General features: G+C 32.6%; 1 protein-coding gene across 1 annotated transcript in view; it reads left to right on the top strand.

Moving 5' to 3' along the window:
* The first annotated feature begins 7,438 nt into the window (after window positions 1–7,438).
* LOC128235342 (uncharacterized) overlaps window positions 7,439–23,376 on the top strand; it is a 31,332-nt gene continuing 15,394 nt past the window's right edge. Inside the window, exons 1-6 of the mRNA XM_052950158.1 lie at window positions 7,439–7,574; window positions 10,500–10,542; window positions 10,679–10,993; window positions 14,441–14,556; window positions 21,921–22,155; window positions 23,182–23,291. Coding sequence (XP_052806118.1) covers window positions 7,548–7,574; window positions 10,500–10,542; window positions 10,679–10,993; window positions 14,441–14,556; window positions 21,921–22,155; window positions 23,182–23,291 — 846 coding nt within the window. The 5' untranslated portion in view covers window positions 7,439–7,547. The remainder of the gene's footprint in view (window positions 7,575–10,499; window positions 10,543–10,678; window positions 10,994–14,440; window positions 14,557–21,920; window positions 22,156–23,181; window positions 23,292–23,376) is intronic.

Here is a 23,376-nt window from a genome sequence, read left to right on the forward strand (position 1 = left end):
TAACATGGCGAAGTAAGATTAATCGAGTCAGTTGAACGTACGGCTTGTCTTTAAACTATCGTACTAGCAACTGTTTTCTTGGGACCTTTATTTAATACGCTTTTTTGTAAGAAACAAATGCAATGTAATTCAAACCGAATTAATTTTATCGTATATATCTTTATTATGTATTCGTGATTTAAGTGTTATCACAATGTCTTCAGCAATGCTTTATTAACATGTGTAAAGTTACAGCTTTTTGATACAGGTTCCGGCCTTGTTAAAATCAATTTTAAATCAGCAGTTCGTATTTAAATTAAATTTAAATAAACATAACTTCTACTTTAGAGCGGCGTCTTTAAGAAAAATACTTCAAATAATAGTATTGTCTCATGTGATAAATTTTCCTTTTATATATAAGGAAGCACTGATGTTGCAACAATTTGTGATCTTGTTTGAAATCATACTTTAACCAAGCATATGTGGTCATACAATATACATGGTGCGTATGGCAGTTATAAATGAATACCTTACATAACAATACCATAATACTCCTAGAATAGAGGTATGCTTTCTTTTCATCTGGTATGGCCTTTTCATTGGTTTTCATGTACTGTTATCCAGAATTGGCAATTGAAATATATTCATATCATAAGCGTTTTGGAAGAGTATGTCGGGGTTTAATCATATAACAAGGTCCGAATAAAATTATACTCGATGGCTGTTTATTTTCAATTTATTTTTGGTGCCAGAAAAGACATCGGCACTAGAATTCATTAACAAAATTTCCGATTCCAAGTGTTATATTTTCGTCTCATTCTACTATAACTATATTATCGACCGAATTTAAATTACCTAGACTTATAACATTCCAGCTCCTACTTAAAGGTCTTACATCACTATTGACGGTCTGAAAGCTGCGATTGAACCATGTTTAAAGGATTTTATTCTTTCTGTCCGGAATTCACAAACTAATTCTTTTTTCAGTACGGCAACAAGTAAATTGGTCTATTAATGCCCTGCAAATAAATTACAATGCTATTCCCCTAAACTGCAATTTATTCATTGAAGGCTGTCCTTGATAACATTTTCACATCCCTGTTCAATACGTTGTGGACTAGAACCACTAAACTGCTAGGCTGAATGATTGTTCCACAAGCTTTCTAAAATAAACAGCCGAACGTAGTAAGGACCGCTTAAACTGAAACTGCTTGAGCTTGAGCGCTTGAAAACCTGAATTGTACAAACACAATGCAGTATTTCATTTTGCCCAATTGCAGAATAGTCATTTCAGATTAATAAGTATTACCGTTTTTATCCGAAATATATGACTCATACTAGTCGTGTTTTACACATATATTGTACGTATACCGAAACAAACCCTGAAGATTAACAATGTATATAATGCAACAAACACAGGTCTGTCTCAGTGTTTTAAGCAATGTTAATCATTATCGTCATTGTTGTTGATTTGCCACATTCGTTTGAAAAGGTTTCGTTATTCCTTCTCAAGACGAGTTTTCTAAGTTCTAGTAGAACGAAACACTGAATGTATAAACGAATGCGTTTTGTTGCACATGCATTGGTTGAATGAATACTGTATATTATGAAAATTAGAATTATTTGAAAGAGATAACGGCTACATTTTGTAAACACTGCCTAAGAATACAGGCAAGTGCAATAAATTTAAGTATATTTAGGAAATACCAAGATGTACGACTAAAAACTTTAAAGCTTACGTTTGAGTCTATATGACTGTGTTAAAACTACATTACAAAATTTGTAAAACTTTGAAATAAAGTGCAAAATTCTGCAGCAGTTCTGTCATCATATTTCATTTCTATTAATATAGTTTGAATATACGCTTACGTGTTATTGTGTTTTATTGAGTTCAGTCCGATAGGCTTAGTGTAAACAGGTATTTACATTATGAGGATACTTAAAGCATGAATCAACTTTAGCAAGTTCTCAAATTCCAATATTATCGTATCTTATTTCTCCAAAATGGGCAGCGCCGTTCTCTATGTCAAAATCTTATTTTAATATTTTTGATATACTTTTTTGTGTATTCCTTTCTGAATATTAAAAGGGGCGTAATAGTCGGAATGCATCATTGCAATACACAATCACTTAAAAGTTGGTTTGACACTTCAATAGCCGATGGTGAATAAATTATGACAATCTTTTATGTGACAATGTTCTGCGATATTTTATATAAGTGCACTGTTTTGCATTAACTTGCGCTTTTGCTTTTCCTACTTTTTTGTTCTAATAATGCTGTTGAAACTAGTGTCGGATAAGACTTAAAATACGCTTACCTATTTATTTACACATTTATAAATACCGTAAATACGACTGTATGAGGTTGGTTTTAGATTTCGAGTAATTTGAACAATTCAGGATTCATAATTATAAAGCGACGTGCACGGCATCGCTCGTTACCGAACTTGTCAGCAATATTCTGACAGTTCATATTTTTCTTAATTGTGTGATGATCGGTCTATAGTTTCCCGAGTTACAGATCGCATAAATTTGAAAACTTTGTAAAATAAGCAATTCAAAGGCATAAACTGACTAATGTGACATGGCTTGCTTTCGATATTGTCCGAGATATTTTGCCGAGATATATAATACATCAATTGTATGTTTAATAAACGGTCCTTACCATTTTAAAAAAAAACTACGTATAAAAATAGAAAGTTTTTGTTATTTAATTGACAAAGTCAGTATCATATATATCTATATACGGTTTATGAAAATAAAAATCATGGTAAACCATACTAAGGCCGAGACTATAAGGAAATAAGAGGAATAAAAACAGTGTGAATACCATCATATTGCATATAACTGTTAAATAACTAGTCTGTCATAGAAAAATAATATAAATGAATTATATTTGTAACCAAAATACGTATAGTTCAAGTCTTCTATCCAATTATAGCAACGCTTCTTCTATCGAATCATTAAATCCGATAAGAATAATAGCCATAAATACCTGGGTCAGAATATTTGGTAGGTATCTTTCTATGACTTATGGCAAGGTCCTCGTACCTGAAATTAACAACAGGTTCCTTACATATTTGATTAATCACTCTGAGAATGCATATTAATTGTCTTTGTAATACCCTATAATGAACATTTCCTAAGTGTTAAAGGTTTAATTATACCGAGTTTCACCTTTGAAGGTACTTTCGTCCCTCAGACGGACTTTTTCTGAAATTAAGAAACGATAATTACAAAACAATAAACAGTATACTATTGTTTTATGAAGTAAGGTAAAATACACATTTAACACAGTACGAGGTTAAGATTTCCGGCAATTGTGAGTTATTGGTTGTCACCTTGCCAAAATGTCGGGCAAAGAACCTTGTTTTGACATTAATTATTTTAAAGTTTGTATTAGAAATATATCAAGGATATGGCGACAATGAATCATAACCACATATATTACATGTAACGGAAGTGTAGCCCAAATGAGTTTTTGTATCAGATAAATGTTTTTTTGGTTTAATTTAATTAATAATCGTCGATGGTGTTCCATCAGGTAAGTATTGGATTCAATATATGAAGTTGTTTTCATATGTTTTTATGTTATGTTTTATGCATTTTGAACATATTGAACGTTCGCATTTTTTTAGCATTTCAACAGGATGAAGACTGTTGGCTTCCGTTCGAAGGGAAACAGGTGGATACCATGTTTTTCTATTAAGACACACGTATTTTTACAGTACGATTATATTGAGATATTGAGCTATATATAGCTCAGGTCGATGACATTTATTTAACGAGTAATGTTTTGATGCATACACGTGACTTACTGTCTTCAACAATAAGAAACGTTTCGATCATGCTGCCGATTTCGTTCTCCACCATGGCGGTGTAATTTCCGTAGTCACAGTGTTCTACGCTTTGTTATAATGAGCAAATATGACATGTCATTTGTAGTGTTGATAATAACTCTATTATTGTTGTTGTGTATGGAATTCGCATACTGCTTGATCTGTTGGTCCATGTAGTGTTAGTTGGTTGAGGGTTCGAAAATGTTTTGACTTTAAAAACTGTCCTTTCCCTAGGTCTTGTTGTAACAGTTGTCACTGGGTTGTAGTCAGTCGGAAACACAGGAGAAACTGTATATTTAAATACGATGAGGTCAACTGTTTTCGTTTGTTTTATCAACAAATCATTATATGGTATCTTATATACGTTTACAAAAACACCTCGTAATCTATCTGATATAATGTTTAAGGCAAAAATACTGCTTTGTACTCTACTGTGAATAAACAACGAATAGCAACGTTAGCGCAAATGCAACTTTTTCCTGCTCGCTGTCTAGGTAAAATGATTTATGTAAGTGATTACGTTGAATAGACCTTTCTATTTTAAAATGAGATATAGCCTATCTGTCTTTTTCTGGGGCGAATAATCATTATACAGGTCCATTTTTATATAGCCGTTACATTCACACAGCTTTCTAAAATAGTAGCTTTTATTTATGAGACTTTTATCTAAAAAAGGCAAAATTATTAAAATGACACATTTGTACATTAAAGTCTCAGTATGTTTGAGTGATGAACTTTTTAACCCTAAAAATAATAAGACATGAATTTATCGTTATTACAAAATGCAACAAAACCAATAGTATAATCTAAATTGAGCGCAATTAAATTTTACGAAATTTGCATATCACGTGACCTTTTTAATACCAAAATTGTATGTTGCCTTAAATACTAATAATTTTAATTGAAAGCTCAATTAGATTCAAGAGAAGAAATCGGATGTAATAATTCAATAAGTATAGACATAATATATCGGCATTTTTTTCACGAAACAACATTGATAATTTTTCATTTAATGGTTCGGGTTCGACTGCCTGAGTGACCTTGGCATCTACTATCTGTGAAATTTCCTACTGCAATGATTGTTTTACACATTGTGCGATTCGCTGAACGTCGTAATAAGAAAGGACGGACATTGGCGGTTGAGATCCAAATGCCATTTGTTGTAGCTGCTTCTGCTGAATGAGTGTGGGGTTGACATAAACAGGGGGTCTTGTAACTGGGATATAAAGTTATGTTGCTGTTTAAGTGGAGTCTGTGGACATATTTAACTCTGGCTTTGATTTTTATAGACAATATATGTATGAGACTTCGCCTCTACCGTAGTATATTGACAAGCGTTGTACAGGTCAGACACCGATCTGTCGGCGGTAGTAGTTGGAAGATCTAACATATTCGGGACTTCTATCCTATCACTTTTATTACTGGCTACACTTAGAACACAGGCAGTACTTTCTGTGTCACTATCAACTTTAGGATTGTGAAAATGTTTAGATTTTTTATCAATTTTTACCTGGTCAGGGGACGTCACCTTGTGCTTCTTAGATTTGAACGGGAGCTGTTCTTCATATAGATTAACATTAAACAGTTCAATGCACATTTTGTGTTTTTCTTTTAACCATTTACCACCGTTTGTTAAGATGTACAATAAACTCCTGTCAGGAACAACTTCTAATTCATCTAATATCATATTCATTATCACAGGTAAAAAGTGCTGGTATTTACACCAGAACCGGAACCAGAAGCCAGATATCAAATTTACAAGCAAACATGAGCTCATCACCATGATAAAAGGTGAGCTACAAACGTCTTAACGCGTTATCTTCAAAATTAGAATATTGAGCAATACATTGAAACTAATACGGTAACCGTGTACATGGTAAGTTATCATTTTGATGAATTGTGCATGAATATCCTTTCCGGCCTTTAAAACACCCTTAATCTTATAAGCGAAATTGTGCCATAAGAAACTATACAACCAATACACATACATTGGACGTCAACAGAAATGCTTTCGACATCACTTCCATTCTTTGGTGGACAACCAGTTGGGTGCAACATATTTTTTTAATTAAACACGTGAATCTGCCTTGAATCACGTAAATGTAACATGTGGGTTTCCCGGTTCCGCGAAACAAGTTACACTGAAGTTAACACCTTCCAGAACCTCAATAGTTGTGTTCATTTGGAACTCCTCGGCCAGTTTCTATCAAAAACAACATCGGATGTATGCCGGTACATAAGTAGAAGTAGTTCGTAAAATTTGGAATTTTATTATTAATCAAATGTATTGTTTATCATGTGTTTATATATCTTAGTTTACATTGATTGCCAATGAAGTGTATAATTTCAAACATAATTAAGATTCCCAAGAGTTAAGTCGTTAGGTTTAACTGCTTAATTGAAATTACAATGTACTACGCGATCTGCTTGTAGCGTAGTTAGTATACATAATTCTGACTTTGCAAACCGTCCATATACATCCGAAATAGCCGAGACGTTCCGAATGTTGTGTTAGCATTTGCTATTTTGGGTGGATCTGAAAGAAACAGCACATACAATTGAAATTTAAAACAAAGTTTACCATTGAATCAAGTCATACAAATACATTATGGAAGGCAGATTTGAAGCACAAACTTCATCCAAAGTATGAAAACAGCACTATCATATAATACCATACTGAATAGTGCAAAACTTATAAAATACCATACTGAATAGTGCAAAACTTATAATATTTTTATCTGTACACAACAATACACAAATCATATGTGTCGTTGTGTTTTGATCATTTTAGTCAAATGGGTTACTCATAAAAATGCATAAATAAAAATAACAATAATAAATTTCATCTACATATGTTGTGCCTCATTAAAAATGAATGTCGTGTTGCTCATAGTTTATTTTTAAAAATGCATACGTTCCTTACTTAATACGTAGGTTTACATAACAAACGAGCTCTTTCTAGTTTTTCAAGCAGGTAAATGCATCGAACATCAAATAAAATGGATACAAACGCCCCAGGTAATTTTGATAAGAAGAAATGTTTAAACAGTTAATTTTTATTAATCAAATTCTGGCAGATCATTTGATCTTTTGAGATAGAGTGTAAATTGAATCATCTTGCAGCTTTTAGCCAAATTTATTTAAGTTTTGTTCTGTGTAAAAAAAATTGATATGCTAACCCAAAAGCTGATAAATTAGACAAACGTTAAGTACATTTCTGCTTGACGCGATTCTTTTGTATTTAATATCAGCAGTATAAACCAGCATGATGTATCGTTAAACACTACATATTTCTAACCTCAACAAATTGTATACTTATCAAGTTTATATTTTAACATCTAAACTGAAGGAAACTTAACCCAGGGCACCAAAACATGTAGCAATCTCAAAACTACATACCATCTTATTACGTTTTTCTTAAGTTAGCATCACCGTAATCGTACCAAAACTGTTTTCCTAATACTTGAGCTAAGTCAAATTGGAGTTCAGGTATGAGAGTGCAAACTGTTTTAAATGCACACGTACACACACAAAATAAATCTGATATATGTAGTTTTTCTAATGTTATATTACAAACATACAATAGTTTATGTCAATTAACATTTGCTTTTACCAAGCAGAAGAGAGTATTTCGCTGATGTAAGGCGCTACCCTTACCAATGATATTCAATATCACGTGACCACTCGACTACTTCCTTGTCTACCACAATATTTTACAAACACAAAGACATGCTTGAGGATTTTCCTTCATTAAAGGTAAGATAATATTATCATTTATAGTCAAATACTATCATTTCCAAATATATTGTATTGATTAAAACACTGCTGCTCTGCTTACAAACGGCGATAGCTTAGTGATTTGGCTAAGAAAGGTTCAGGGGAAAAACAAGGGTTGTGAACTTTATTCATGCCATTAAACATACATGTACGTGCTTGATATATCTTGTCTTGGGCTTGCTAAATGTATCATTTAAATTGTACAATGCACCTACGTAACTCTAGTAAAAACAACTGGCTTATCTCTCCATTTACCAAGTACAACTCCATGTCTATTCATAATGACAGATATACACTGTATGCCAGAATTTTCCAAATATGCACAAAGTTACGCGCTAACTCAAGAGGAATTTGTATTTTACAACGATTGCTACTCAATATCTTTTTCAATATGTGCACTTTAATGCAGTAAATTTTATTTCATACAAACAAATCAAATGTCCCTATCACTAAAATGCTCATGTATTTCATTTAATGATATTATTTACATTAACAGTTATGATTAAACTAAACTTAAGTACACCGGCAATGTTTTAATTATTCTATTCCGTTCATGCCTATCAATTTAATTTTGTGAGTATTGTACCAATGTATGTTCCTTTCGGAGATATAATTTAGTATCAGTTACCGATTTTTACCTCGAGTCGTCGCTCTTCAACGTTGCCGCATTGGAGGAGTATTCACTCTTCCGGTTATTCTGCAGTTTGCTAGCAGTTTTGTGATGATTTTCCGCTTACTCAATCATTAGCGCTTCCTGGTAAAGAAAATGAATTATTATTGGTTGGATTATTAAGAATTCAAGATATTATAGCATATATTGTATAGGAATCGTTCATAACGCCTCTTCATTGGATTGTGCCGAAGGTATCCATGAAATTGGAAATTCCTGCATGCAGAAGCCCGATTACGATACCTGTCTCCAATTGAAAATCGACCAAGTTTATGTTGCTTAAGTGTGTCTATTATCTAGTTATCAAATTGTAATTGTGTAAGTTGTTCGCAACGTAACAAGATACACGTGCAACTTACATTGGCTCTAGCCTTTCCGCTTCAGAGCACAATAACTTAATTATTTCTCAAACCGATTGGTAGGTACTTCAGACGTTTATCAAAAATGACATGTATTTGTGTGTGTTATTTTTATCACCCATAGGTCCATCTCCAGAATTAAGAGCACGATTAAACGATCTACATTTCACTTGGAACAAATAATCGTTAAAATTCTCAGTATATTCATTTAAAATGTCATTTTAATGCTAACAAGCGTTATTAATTTCAAAATATGACAAACGTATATATTTAAACAACTGCAAAGAATGATTTGAAACCTTTACTCAAATTAGGAACTGAGTGAATATCAACGCTTATCAGAGTTATCACCATTGAGGTTACGAATACGTTCATACAAATAATGAGATGCCAATATTTAATAGAGTTACATGCATACCCATGTTTTACTTTAATGGAATGAAAATCTTAAAGATAATTAAAGTTTAAAACCTTCTTATATAATGTAATACGAACTTTCAAATTTTGAGAACAATATTGCGATGGAGTACGTCCGCATCATTCATTTTCTTTCCAAAGTTAACAGTAATATCATTAATCCCAACTTTTGAACACGTATCATCTAAATGAATATTATCAATATCTGAAGGCAGTAACATCACATCAAAAACACACCAAACATCTGAGTTCCAAGGGGCTTTAACAAAATAATCATTTAGTGTGAAAGTTATGCTAATGAATCAGCTCTATTGATATGTAAAGGCTACAGACCACTAAATTGATTCCCTGTATATTCTGTACTCATTAAACCATTTTAAACACACTGATTGATTTCTAGTGCCTCACAACCCCAAACACTATTTAGGGGAAGAAAGTTGAACTTGAGTAACAAACATTACACAACGTTAGAAAAAAAATTAAGTTTCCTATAAGAAAAACAAACTACTTTAATAAATGTTCCAAATCCTGTTTCTCATGGTAAACTTTATAATTCTAGATTTTTGTTTATTATAAGCATTCTGATTGCATTACAAAATCATGATCTGAATCATGAAGAAAAATCATTGATAAAAAGGATATACCACATTGATATATATTTAAATCGATGGTCGCGAATCGACGTATTCAATAGCTCAATTGTTAAATGCACTTGTACACTATTACTATATACCCCGTCAAAGGGAGGCTATACAGAAATTACGCGTGTCGTCACGTTTGTCCATCTGTTATGTCTCGTCTGGCAGTTGATTCTAACATGTCAGTTTGAGCACCGCATCTGTTACAAGAAACCTTTATATTTTTATGTTTTCTAATTGTTCGAAATCTGCGTTACAAACACGGCTTATTTTAACGATGTAATGAGTTAATATTGTGTTATATATGACCTAACTGACATGTACATACATAGTCCTTGTACATTGTCAAAACAATATGATTTTAGAAGTATATTTAGGATGCAGTCAATGTATATATGATAGAGGCTGTAATGATCTCCACACAAATGTATACATTTCTTATCAAAACAATAGTTGTCCTGTTCATTTATTACTTATCTACATGTAAATATACAATTATATCTGCTTTTGAGCTGCATAAAGAATAACTAAGGCGGTGATACTTTTGTTTCATCCTCAAATGATAGAACATAATTGTATAATCTACCGGATAATATTGTCCATATCTGCCAAATGACCTCTGGCAAGTGATCACACGGAACGAATGTTACACACGCGTCCTGCTTGTTTATATTGCACGGACCTGATATCCTCGCCTTTATGACCAATATATTCATGGAATAAGGCCGGGATCAGGTTAATATTCTCAAAAATACTCACATTTACCCATATTTAGCGGACACTAAATTATGATAAAATGCTTGCTTCATTTTTTTTTCAGACGATGAAAATACCTGTATGTTTCATTATCATAGCATTGCAAGGTATGTAGCTGCATTATCACTATAATGCTTCGGACATGTGTACACATTATGTCAATATTAATTAAATAAACAAACTACATTCATTTCTGTTTGTGCTTTGCTTTTTAATTTTAATGTTACGTATTTTGCATTGCAGCTTGTGATGCAAACGTTAACATTATCGGAGGAGACACATTATATTTCGAAAACGCCGAACAACTCTCCATTACATGTACCAACAATGTGACCGCTATCGTGGAGTATAAAAAAGATGGGTTCCCACTAACAGTATGTGTACTGAGTAGCGGTTGTACTATTAAAGATGCTATGTTTACTGTATACGGAAATGTATCATCAGGAGGACGGTACCTTTTGCAATCTGTAAACAATTTTACAACAGATCTTTGCGGAGCATACGAGTGTGAAGACGTCTCACACGGACCTACTGATACTGTCAATGTGTCTTATAAAGGTATGTATTATTTCCAACATTCCAACCATTTCATATTTCTTAAATATTTTTGAAATAATTAATATGAATTCGTAAAACACACTTTTACATTTACGGTTACGTGTGGACTTCTTTGTTAATACATTTTTTTTTCATAAATTACGAATAAAGAAATAAATAAGTTGGTTGAATAAGGCCTCTTGCAAAATGAAGACTATGCTCATTTTAAACCAACCAGTACACATTAACATGCTGAGAATAACCGTTTCAAATTAACAATTTCTGCGGTAATTAAATAGTATATTTAGATGTTACCTAAAACCCTCGGAAACTTTCTGGGAGGACACGAAATGAGTGAGATAGAAGCATGATGCTGGCGGATTACACGTTCTGGTAAGTGGACTTTTTAAAAAAGTGTTTACGTCCAATTTGTGCCAAATCACATTCTTCGATCAGCAACTTGGTTGGTATCATAACATTGAACATTAATATTCCTCAAACCTTATGGTTGACAAACAGCTGTTCACGTTTCCTCTTCGATTCGTTTTTGCCTACCCCCCCCCCCCCCACACACACACCCTTTATTCGTTGATGAGACTGAAAACAAACCTTTACAAAACTATTTAGCCTTTCTAAAAATTGCTTGACGATGGTTATGATGGTAATTCAATTGGCTATCTGATGTCGAAACACAGCGTTTTGTACTTCGGTAAACGTTGATATTGAACAGCAGGTATCATCGGTTTGGCGGCATGTGAGGTTAAATCGTCTTAATTGATTTTTTTGTCTTTGTATTTGAGAAAAGGGTCCTAAAATATGCCAAAGTACACAAATAATCAGTGTATTTCCTCAAACCCACCGTTCAATATACACCAATTCACTATATGGGTATATATAAAGGCAGATAGATAACGTATTGTCAACTTATCCTAGGTTGATTTAATTAGCTGCGGTTTGTAAAATTTAGATAAATAGTACACAAGTTGTCTTTTTGGCTGTATGTATATTCAAATGCTCAATAGTTATTTCAAAACGTACTATTATCCAATCAATTAAACATTTGGGCTAATTTGACCAAACCAAAAAGAAAATCGGTTTTATACATTTGGCTGCTCAAGTGGACTTTGCGAAACATTTAAGTGTTTAAATTATATGCACCTTTGTAATAAAAATGATTTCTAATTTTTTCTCTTGAGTTTTTAAAATACGGACTTTCAAAGTAAGAAACGGGCTTTTTGGATAATGCGAAACGGTCATCACAGCACTAAAAAAATTGACGCAATAGCAAGATTTTGTTTTAAATTACTTTAGGCATACGTTAGAATTGTATTATGTTATCATGATATAACAATATACGTTCCAAGGTTGAAGACCGATTTACCGAATATGAAAACAATCCGCACGTCTAACAAAAAAACACTACCCGCAGAAGCGTCTTTGTTTTTAAAAAAATCAGAATTTTAAATTGACGATTATTTTTATCATGACACAACCAAAAATAATAACTGAATTTATCTTTTCAATTACGTTGATTAATTATACTTTGTTGTAGTGCATTAACTTGTTTCTGAAATATTCCAAATTATACAAGTGTTTGCCTTCTGTTTTCATCTTCTTGATAACGTTAACATGCAAATTTTACGTAATAAGTTGCATTATATATGCATAAGTTGTTATGGATAGTATCAATACGACATAGTGAATGATAATTATTTATGCACAAATACACAATCGATGTGCCGTATTCTTGATTAACTTCCTTAGTATTTACTATTAATTATGGTATAATCGTCAACGCATACATTTGACGATAGTCAGTAAAATACAATTGATAGTTTACAATTATACAGAATGATCGGTTGGACACATTTGTACATTTAAAATGAGGCAGGGTTTGTTTGCCGTCTCACCAATATGTGCGTAATAAGCTAACATCAAACAACAGGGGTGGGGGATTGGGGGAGACCTGGAACGTGTATAGTCAAGTTGAAACCATCAAGTTTGGAAAATAGGAATATATATCCATTGAAACTCAATTTAAACATGCCCAGAAATACCATTTTTTCCGATAAATACGTAAAATTGTGGAGAGAAATCAACATCTTCATTTGTAAACAAATGCATCGTAAACCACAATCTGCTCAATAACTGTTTTACGTTTAAAATTATGATACCGAATTATGATGCCGATCGAAAAATATGCTTTTCGTAAACTACTGGACACATTTATTTTACGAATATAAAGAAAAAGTTCACATACCAGACAAAAGTAGGTATCATAATCGGTACGTTTCTAATAAATCCACCATTATTTTGCAACCGAATATTTTTCTCACTTAATGTTTTCACCAAACCTAATTATGTTCTCCCCATGTTTACTGCACATAAACAAGGTGTGATTTACGTGATGCAAGGTAAAGAAGCTCGTTAAAAACGACTGAAGCATACATCGTATTTTAATGAAGTTTAAAATGAAAAATAAATGCACGTTAAAAAGTACGGGTACTTACATGTACAAATACAAGTAATAACCGATACCTTCTATAATGTCAAATGTGTATGTATCTTCGTCTTAATTAATGGTGTCTATCAACTGTCGTGTTCGAAGTCTCGTTTCGTTTATGTATAGTTCGTATCTCGTGTCCTCTCTATGGCTAAATTTGTTTTTAACAGTATGATCGATTTGGTTGACCGACTGTGGTATATATTTATATCATGCGAATTCGATAATAACAATGGTTAAGGTTACATTGAGCGGTTACATACCTATTAACGCCTATTTTGTTTCTCAAATTAATTCCTTAAAGGATTATAAGGAACAAGAATGGATCTTAGGCAAGATATATATATTTGATTAAGGGTTTTTTATGTCAAAGCATGCGTAGATCCAATATTAGTATTAGCAGAACTAATAAGATACCATTAGCACTTAGTGTTACGTCTAAATGTTTGTGATTGGAACACAGTACAAGAGGATTAGTACTAAACAAAAAAATTTGCTTTTTGAAGTAAGCAATAATAGCCTCTGTTTTTAAAGAGTTGAAATTTGCCAGCCATTGCTTAGACAATTCCGAGGCTTTTTTTAGATAAAAATTAATTGTTAACTCCATGTAATTGGTGCTACTTGATGAAACTGCAAATAAGATATCAACTGCAAAAAGGCTAATTAAGGATGCAAGGGTATCAATAATATCGTTTACTTAGATAAAATACTTTTGATGGTATATTTTCTCCTAATAGAGTTCTGTCCAATTGGGATTAACTTCAAACCTTTACACAATAAGCAGGGTAAAAGTGCAAAACCAAATTATGCATTTTACGACTTGAACTGGAACATCCGAGCTTCGGGAACTCTGGTAGCCTCGTTTATGTCTTCTCCGCGTGCGCGCGTGTCAGATGTCAAATCCGTACCGCAAAGACGTAAAAGCTGTCATCAATTACTATTCTGATTCGTCTGTTGTGATTCAGATTTCGATAACAACACCTACATTGCTGAAGAGAAGGCAGACGAGTTGTCAATAACAACTGCATGCGTTTTCCCCGCCGTCCTTGACGATATGGAGATAACTTGGTACACCTATCACGTAAGTTAATCTACTAAGTCTAATGCGTATACAAGGCATTATTGATGCGGCATAATAGACTGTAGTTTTATCATGTGGTACATTTTGGATGCTACTTGGAACACAAGACTTGTCTATTGAACTAACTTTTTTACTTTCAATTCCACCAACCGACTATCGTTTCTGTTCGCTATATATACTGATATTACCGTATATACGGAATCTGGATGGTATGGTATGAGTTTTTCTCGGAACAAATTACGATTTTTTCAAATATGTCTACTGCCTCTCCTTAGAAGCTATTGTCTATTACTAAAACCCAGACTACCTGGTATATTTGTTCAATTCACGTGTTAAACCTTTTAATTTTAGTATTGTTTTAAAAGTTATTGTTTATAAATGTATTCGATAATGTTACAAATCGTCACATTAAACACAAATGTTTCAAATTGCGATTGAAACCTCACCGGGTACGGAATATGTGTTTAATAAATTGGCATACTATTTATTTATAAATGAATATACATAACCATACATGTAGCAAAACCTACCCATTTATAGAGTTTTATGGTATATGGTATGTGATAAAACAAGTGTACGGTGCGTTGTAATGCGGGCTTTAGTAATAGCTCTTTTTATAACATTCCTTTCGTTTGCTATATAAATTTACAATATGGTTCTTAAGACACATGTTAAAATCTATTTTTGAGCCAAGGTGTTCCTATAAGTGTCTCTAATATTATAATAATGTATTCAGTACTTCCTAGCTTATCCCTCCTTCATAAATACGCCACGTCTAATGTGCCATTTGTAGGAGTGTCACCATATATATGTCACTTGACCGATCATTCTTATTCTAATAAACCTGACTAACTAAACATTCTCATTTGTCTAAGAATATGTGACCCCAATGCTTTTCGCTAACTAAAACGGGCTTTTGAAATTTTTTCACGGAACCGTCGTGTTTTCCCTTAGAATATATCTATGATTGCTCATCTCTACTTTGGTATATAAGGGGTGTTATCCAAAAGGTTCCTATGCATTGTCTTAAAATTATTGTCCAAATCTTGGTTCTATTTAAAATGTGATATTTGTATAAAACATATATTTACTATCCAAACTAATTGGTGGTCTTAAGAATAAGTTCACCTTCTGAAAGTGAACCCAACCATCTGTGGCATTATCAATTAGTGATGGTGAATAAATTTGATTTGGATTATAAAGATATTATAATAATTGATGGTATAATCTAATGTTTTACAATATCCGACTTAAACTGCATTGAACCCGACCCAAGTCTGAAAATGATATATTTTATTGTCAGATAATTAAAATAAAATAAAAAATTGGATTTATTTTTGCCCAAACTAAGTAATAATACTAAGAAAGCACTGCTCATTAGTTCTTGACATATAAATTACTTCACTATTCGAAAAGATCCCAGTATTTCTGAATAAAACATGAACTATGGTCGTATAAAAGCAAACCTGTCGACACCTACAAACACTATGAAAACTCGGACATTTTCTCTGTCTGTTCGTGTCTACAAACGGTTTCCAAAGGTATTCGAAAACTAAAGTACATTTCAAGATACAAATCCACCAACGAAAGTATTATGATAGTTTGTTCTGAAAGAGTAGCACTGCGCAATCAAAATACAGTGCAATGCTGATTACGCTGTCATGACCTTAATATGGCGTTAAAGGGTGCCCTGGGTCTTGCTACCATTTTGTGTGTTTGACAACATAACTCTGATGGTGTCCTCAATGCTCGATTTTAGGTTTCGATGTAACCGATGTAATCAATGTCAACGCGTAGTCCGACATTTTATAGGTGAAAATTATGACAATTATTTCAAAATAATAAAAACATAATTGTATCTAATAGTTACTATTGTAACCATACAGCCCGTAAATCCACATAGAAATTTTATTTTTGTTCCAAATTTTTATATTGTTGTAACTGAAATAACAACATAACACAAGGAAGATTTCTGCCTTTACACTCGATTGCCAGTTGGTGCTTCGAAAGTGTTCGTTGTTACAGATGTTTCCATTGTAACCGCATAACCTGATGTTCCAATTAGGGAAACAAAACTTGTAACTGAAGTTGCCACATGACTCTGATCATATGCCGGCTTGAAAACTCGACTCGACTCGAGTTGAAACTTTGATTGTTGTAACAAATATGTTAAGAATATTCGTTGTGGCATTCTTGTGTAATAATAACATTGGAATGGTTACACATTCAAAGCTTTCATTTTATGGGCCGATATTCGGCGCTAATTGTTTTACTTTATCTAAGCAAAATTTTGACAATAGAAAACCATTGTTTTTACTTCTTTGCAATAATTTATGTAAGTTGTATGACGGCATAGGTTAAGGGCCAGTTTTATTAAGCTTCGTAAGAAGTCTTTTTTGCGTACGAACTTCGTACGAAGTATCTCAGGCCGTTTAGGCGTTTTATTAAGATTTTTGCGTACGGACAAGCACCTGTTTTTTCGTAGATCTACTAACATTTCTACGAAAGCTCTTAGGGTGGAATACGAACTTCGTAAACTAAAACAATGCCCGCAAACACAACAGAAATATTTTAAAGTGGCGATGTTTTATTAAATATGGCGTATTTTAATACGCCCAACTGCCAAGTTCACGATAGAAGGCGATTATGTGGGATTTACTACCGGTAAGTAAATTGATTTCGTAACGATGCCGTTTTAACTAAATCTTCAGTGCACGCAACCTCTCGCAATCTGTCAAAAAGTTTTTTAAGTTGTTTCGATGCATTTTAAGAGTTTGTTTGTGAAACAACACTTTTAGAATTTTAGACTGAAATACTATCCAACCATCAAACTAATGGTATGTGAATTTTACAGTGTTTTAAGTAAAACAAACTACCTAAAACAGTCTGCTAGTATTACAGTGTTTGCACTGATCAGCTGATCTGTCAGTTCATCTGTCAAAGTTTTGATCATATTTCTATAGAGATTGTTTATTTAGCAGCAATAATTTGTTTTGTCTCCTATTTACAACATTATCATGTGTCTAATGGTAATGACTTCAGATATTCTTAATCAACATTGAAGATTAAAAATAGTTGCCCTGGGGTGGGGATGCGGGGATGGGGATGGGTGTTCAAAAAGTATTATTTAAAATACTCAGATCAGCTGGTAAGCACTAGCTCTGATGGTCCGTATTTGGAGACTCGTATATAATTAACTTATGCACTTTTATCATAGATCTTCACATGGATCCAAGATGCTGGTAACTTGGCGGATCTGATAGTTTCCCAGAACTGTGATTATATGAATTGGTAACTAAATATCCTGTTTACTTGTGGTATTTTTATAAAGAAGCAAGATAAAAGTAAATACCTCACAAGTGCAAATTAAGTGAAAATTGCGCTTCATGTATGTATTTACAGTCATTTTTTTTACCAAATCTCAATTTGAAATTAAACTTTCAAGCATATCATGCATATAGTTCAATGCACATTCTATAATTATTATATTAAAGATGTGCAGAACATATATGGAATTATCAACATCACTTGATACATATACTTATGCTTATTATGTTTGTTTGGCTTTAGAGCTGCACTCTCACAGATTGAACATATTGACATATTTTTTTCTGTTTATGTCATGGAACAAGCAATATTTTGTGAAAATACATAGAAACGAGTAAATATAAGACTGTTTTATGCATATTTCAAAACATTAATTTGCGATCAGAAACATGAAAAACTGCAATAAAAATCTTTTGTCAGCATTCTTGTATCGCTGGATCAGATATTTATGCAAAATTGGCTCATTCCAGGACAAAAAAAAATAAAATATTATCAAAACGGATATCTGTGAGAGTTAAGCTTAAAGAAAACAATAGAAATAAAAGGGGTTTTAATAATTTCTAGCAGATATGTCTGTTGTCAAAAACAGAAATTTAAGGTATAATTAAAGCCGTCCGTCTTGTCAGAGACAATACGCTGATGTAATTATATAACATTTGTATATGATGTATAGGTCAATAACTCTGGCGTTAAGCAATTTTGAGTCATGTCCTTTATCTCACTGAAAAAAAACAACAGATGTTTTATTATACCAATTTTACAAGTGACTCTGTGAAATATTCTGTGACTGTTTAAAGGTGTAAGTTTTAAAAATTCTCTATCTCGACTTAAAATATTATTTTATCCTTGTTTTTTATGGCTTTAATTTTTTTATTTTTTTCGTTTCAGAGACCCGTGGCCGTGTCACAATTACTTCAGAACCTAGGCTGAAAGTTGCGGAAAGATGAGCAGTAGACTTTCCATTCTCTACAAACTTCATCTAAACCTTTTTCAACTGATACTTGAGGCAACCACATATTTTTCAAGGACATAATTCACAAAACAGTTTATGCCAACATCTTATATCCATGGACGGTGCTTGAGTCGAACAGCCTTCAAACAGAAACTGTTTCAACACCGTGACCCTCAATGGATTCATTCAGTGTACTCTTGCAGTGATCTGAGATACCTTGTACATCAACTTTGTAAATAGTTTAAACTTATTTTATTTGTCTTCGTGCAACTAACATGAAGCTAATTATAGTGGACTTTGATGTTGACTCTATGCAGGAAGAAGAGACTATCTTTATATATGCTGGTTGTAGCATCTCATGAAAAATGGATACAAATTTAATAACTAACATGACGTCATGTGCACTATTAGGTCTTCCAAAAATTCAGCTACTGGCTCCATTTTTATTAATACTTCAAAGGAGAAATGTCTCTGTCAATGCAATTACTGTTGTGTAAGATCAGGCATTTTTTATTGATACTTGGCTCTTTTCGTATCTGTAACATTTTGGGCAACTTCTTAAATATGTTCCTTCAGCTCACCTAAGCCATCCTAAGTTAGTGTTTATGTTGACTTTTGTGACTGCCTGTTTATTGTACTTTTTATGAATTATTTTCAATGACTTCTTCTCAGGAACATATATATATATATATACTTTTTACATATATATATATATATATATATATATATATATATATATATATATATATATATATATATATATATATATATATATATATATATATATATATATATATATATATATATATGTAAAAAGTATTTATGTCTCATTTTATTAACAAATAATGAATTACAAAGTTATTTACGTTAACGTTATTGCTGATACCCTAGCATTTTCATCTAGGCTTTTTGTATATGATAGCTCGCTTGCAGTTTCATTAAGTAGCACCAATTACATGGAGTGATAAAATTAATTCAGATTTACAGAAAATCTCGTAATGGTCTTAGCAATGACTGGTACAATTCAACTCTTCAAAAACAGAGGTCATTTTCTGCTCATTTAAAAAAACAGCAACAACCATCATTTTTGTTTGAAAATACTCCTCCAGTACTCTGCGTCCATTACAAACATTTAGGCGTAAGACTGAGCGCTGATCGTACTTTGCATTATCGTATAGACAAAATCATTAGTTCTGCTATAAAAATTATTGGTTCTATGCATGCTTAAATTATAAATTGCATCGTAAAGCTCTTAATCAAATTTATAGATAAATTCTTGAGAAGTCTGGGATAATTGTTCAACATATGAAAAGCAAACAGAAAAATCCAATACGAAGCTGCAGAAATTGTAATCGGACTCACGCGTTCAGTGTCGAAACCTAGACAAATAACTATGGATGCCAACGAATATTCGAATATTCGATTGAACATTTGGCATTCGAATGTTTAAATCGGTATTCGAATATTCGATGGTTTTTTTATTAACACGTAAACAAATAAACCTTTTGACTACAACTGTGTTGTTTTGTTTTTACAACGATTGGCCCCTAATGCCAGAGGCGTAAATGTAATGACAATACACTATACACGTGTGATGTGTTATATAATGATGCATCGTCAGGGACTGATAATTAACAATGCCCGTAATTTTACGTAAACTGGCTATTAGACAAGTGACATCAAACAAGTTAAAAAAAATCGGTTAATTTAAATGGCAATGCTTTGTGTTTTAAACTGTTTTTCATGCTTCGAAATAACGTTCAGTCTTTGAATTGTAACTGTATATAATAGCGTTTTAGGATATATATCTATATATACTGTAGAACAATAGATGAGTCAACATTTAAGTGTTTTTTTTTTCCGATTTATTATTAAACTAGTTCCCGTGTTGATTTTTTTCATAGTTATTATTAGATATTAAGTAGAGGTCAATTCCAGAACAAGGCTGCTCGTCCTTCAGAAGAACCTTCCGTTGGCGCATCGCTACATCACCCGGGAATTTACGATATTCGCCTTGTTTACGAATATTAATGCAGTGGAATTGAAATTATTTCAAGTTGTTTTTGTATGTTCAGAATCTGTTGCTTGAAAATTTGGGAAATTCAGAGGCTGAGTTTTGGAAAAAGGGTCCGTCGCTTATACCGGCTACGACAAAAACGGGTTAAAAGGCACAAACAAGAGGTTAATGCACTTCTAAAAGATTACTTTTGCTAATCGAATATTCGAATATTCGATCGAAAGAATACCGAATATTCGAATATCAATTTTGCCATTCGTTTGCATCCCTACAAATTTCGGAAATAGGATTGGTTTTGTTCTCAGAAGATAAATGCAATTTGGGAAACAGTGAAAATTTTGTAACAATGAATAAACGTTTAGAAACATAAAACCGCTCAACGTTGTCGTCATCCTTGTCATTTTGGAATTTGCTTGATTTTAGTATAAGGCAATCACCAAATCTTTCGAGCTTCAAGCGTAGGTTAAAAACAAATTCAAACAAAATATTGTACCGTATTTTTATCTTTGTTGGGAACGTAGCTTTTCTGTTGATCATGCAAACTGTAGTTATTTCAATTCCGACTTGTTTTACAATCACGCTGGAGACTCGCCGTAATGTTAACATTGTAAAGTAATCGAAGATGTTGATCATTTCTGCTTCCGTTGTACTCTAATCACAGAGCAACGAAAAAACTTCCATGTGACAGATTATTTTTCCTGTTCAATGGCGCAAATTCTTAAAGAATGTACTCAGTTACAACTTAATATAAACAGTCAAAGTATGTACACGTTTATTCAACAGCACAATGTAAAACTATTGTATACGATTTAAGCATCTCAACACAAATACATTGTTATAAATGTAACATAATGAAAAATGTATTGAAATGCATTTGCTTCTCGATTGTAGTTGTAATATGTAAAATATTTGGAAGTGCAATTGAATTGTATGACATCCTTCAAATGTGTATGTGTGCATTGATGGTTTACCAATTACTGATTTGTTTATGATGGTAAGCTGTATTTGCTGAAATCTAAATACAATTTAGTTTACGATATATTACAACTATTAGTGTTTTCTTTACAGAACGGATATTTGGAACTGATGTCTGCTGCAGATTTGGATGCATTTAACCGTGTTCCCACAAACATAACGTGTCCTAATGTTACCTGTGGTATTTCGCAGGCACATAGTTTTACTTTTGGGCTAGGGAACTTAAATGGATCGCATTTATCTGAAGCATTTGTTGAGGTAAAAATCGTTCACCCAATGTTTAAAGATAAACCGCTTATCTGGAGGTCTTCAAAGCAGTATCCAGTAGGTAAGCTAGATCATTTTCTTTTTCTTTTGTGTAAATCGTCCTCTTATAGGAAATCGTATCCTATTCCCCCCTTGCTTCAAACAAAATAAAACCAAGAACGTTTTGTTTCAATTGAGTGTATATATTTAAAAACGAGGGCCATACCAAAAATACGTGCACACTGTACATGGAACTTTAATAGAGATATAACATATCACATAATTTGTCGAAATGTTTTCTCTTAATGTGCAAATTTTCATTCAGGTGCATTGACTATGCTTGAAGTTGTTATAAAACGGTTAGGTAGAGCAAATGAGGTTATTTTCAATTGTACAATTCCGTTCAGTTTTAAAATTATTATTGTTATTTTCTTTATTTTTTAATATATTTTGACTACATATCAACATATGTCTTCACAACATAACCAATGAAAAAATACATTCTACATGCAATTCATATTTTCTTAAAGTGGCATGTTTGCATACTAAGCAGATCAACCTAAAATCAAATAATAAATAAATAATCAAATGTTGTGCCGTACACATTGGGACTTATTCAATACAAAACACTCACTGCAGTAATAAAAGTTGATTCTCAAAAACTTTGTTTCCGATTTTAACATTTTATTAAGAATGCATTTTTTAAAGTGTACCTATCTCTGATAATTACTTACACACACGCACATCCACACGCACCCACACGCACCCACACGCACGCACGCACACAAATAATTATATCTATATATAGAGTGTATCAAAATACAGGCAATGCATTAAATATAGTTTTTAACAGTATCTTCCAAAGAATGCCTCAATTGATATAATCACCAAATATTATGAGACAACGTATAAAACTTAATAACTATTGCGAAATGTTACCACTGTAATTTCAAGACAATCTTATAGTATATACGTATGATTGTATTTAAATATTTTTTTACACCTACGTGTATCAATTGTTAGGAACGAGGTCATACCAGACAGATGCGAACACATATGTTTGTATCTACGCACTCACTACAAGTGTACAATTCATATTTTGATACAGTGTCGGTGAAACAAGCACCAGATGACTCAGGATTAGATGGGGTGAAAAGAGCTGTAATTGGCGTTGTCGTTGGTGTTGTCGCTGTTGTTGTCGTTGGCCTCGTACTAGTGGTATGCGCTATCCATCAGTTTTAATCTTTTATCTTTACTGTTGTTTAAACACAAACTTAGATTATACATAATATAGCGATAATTA

The sequence above is a fragment of the Mya arenaria genome, chromosome 5, assembly GCF_026914265.1.
Source record: "Mya arenaria isolate MELC-2E11 chromosome 5, ASM2691426v1".
In the NCBI taxonomy this organism is placed as follows: domain Eukaryota; kingdom Metazoa; phylum Mollusca; class Bivalvia; order Myida; family Myidae; genus Mya; species Mya arenaria.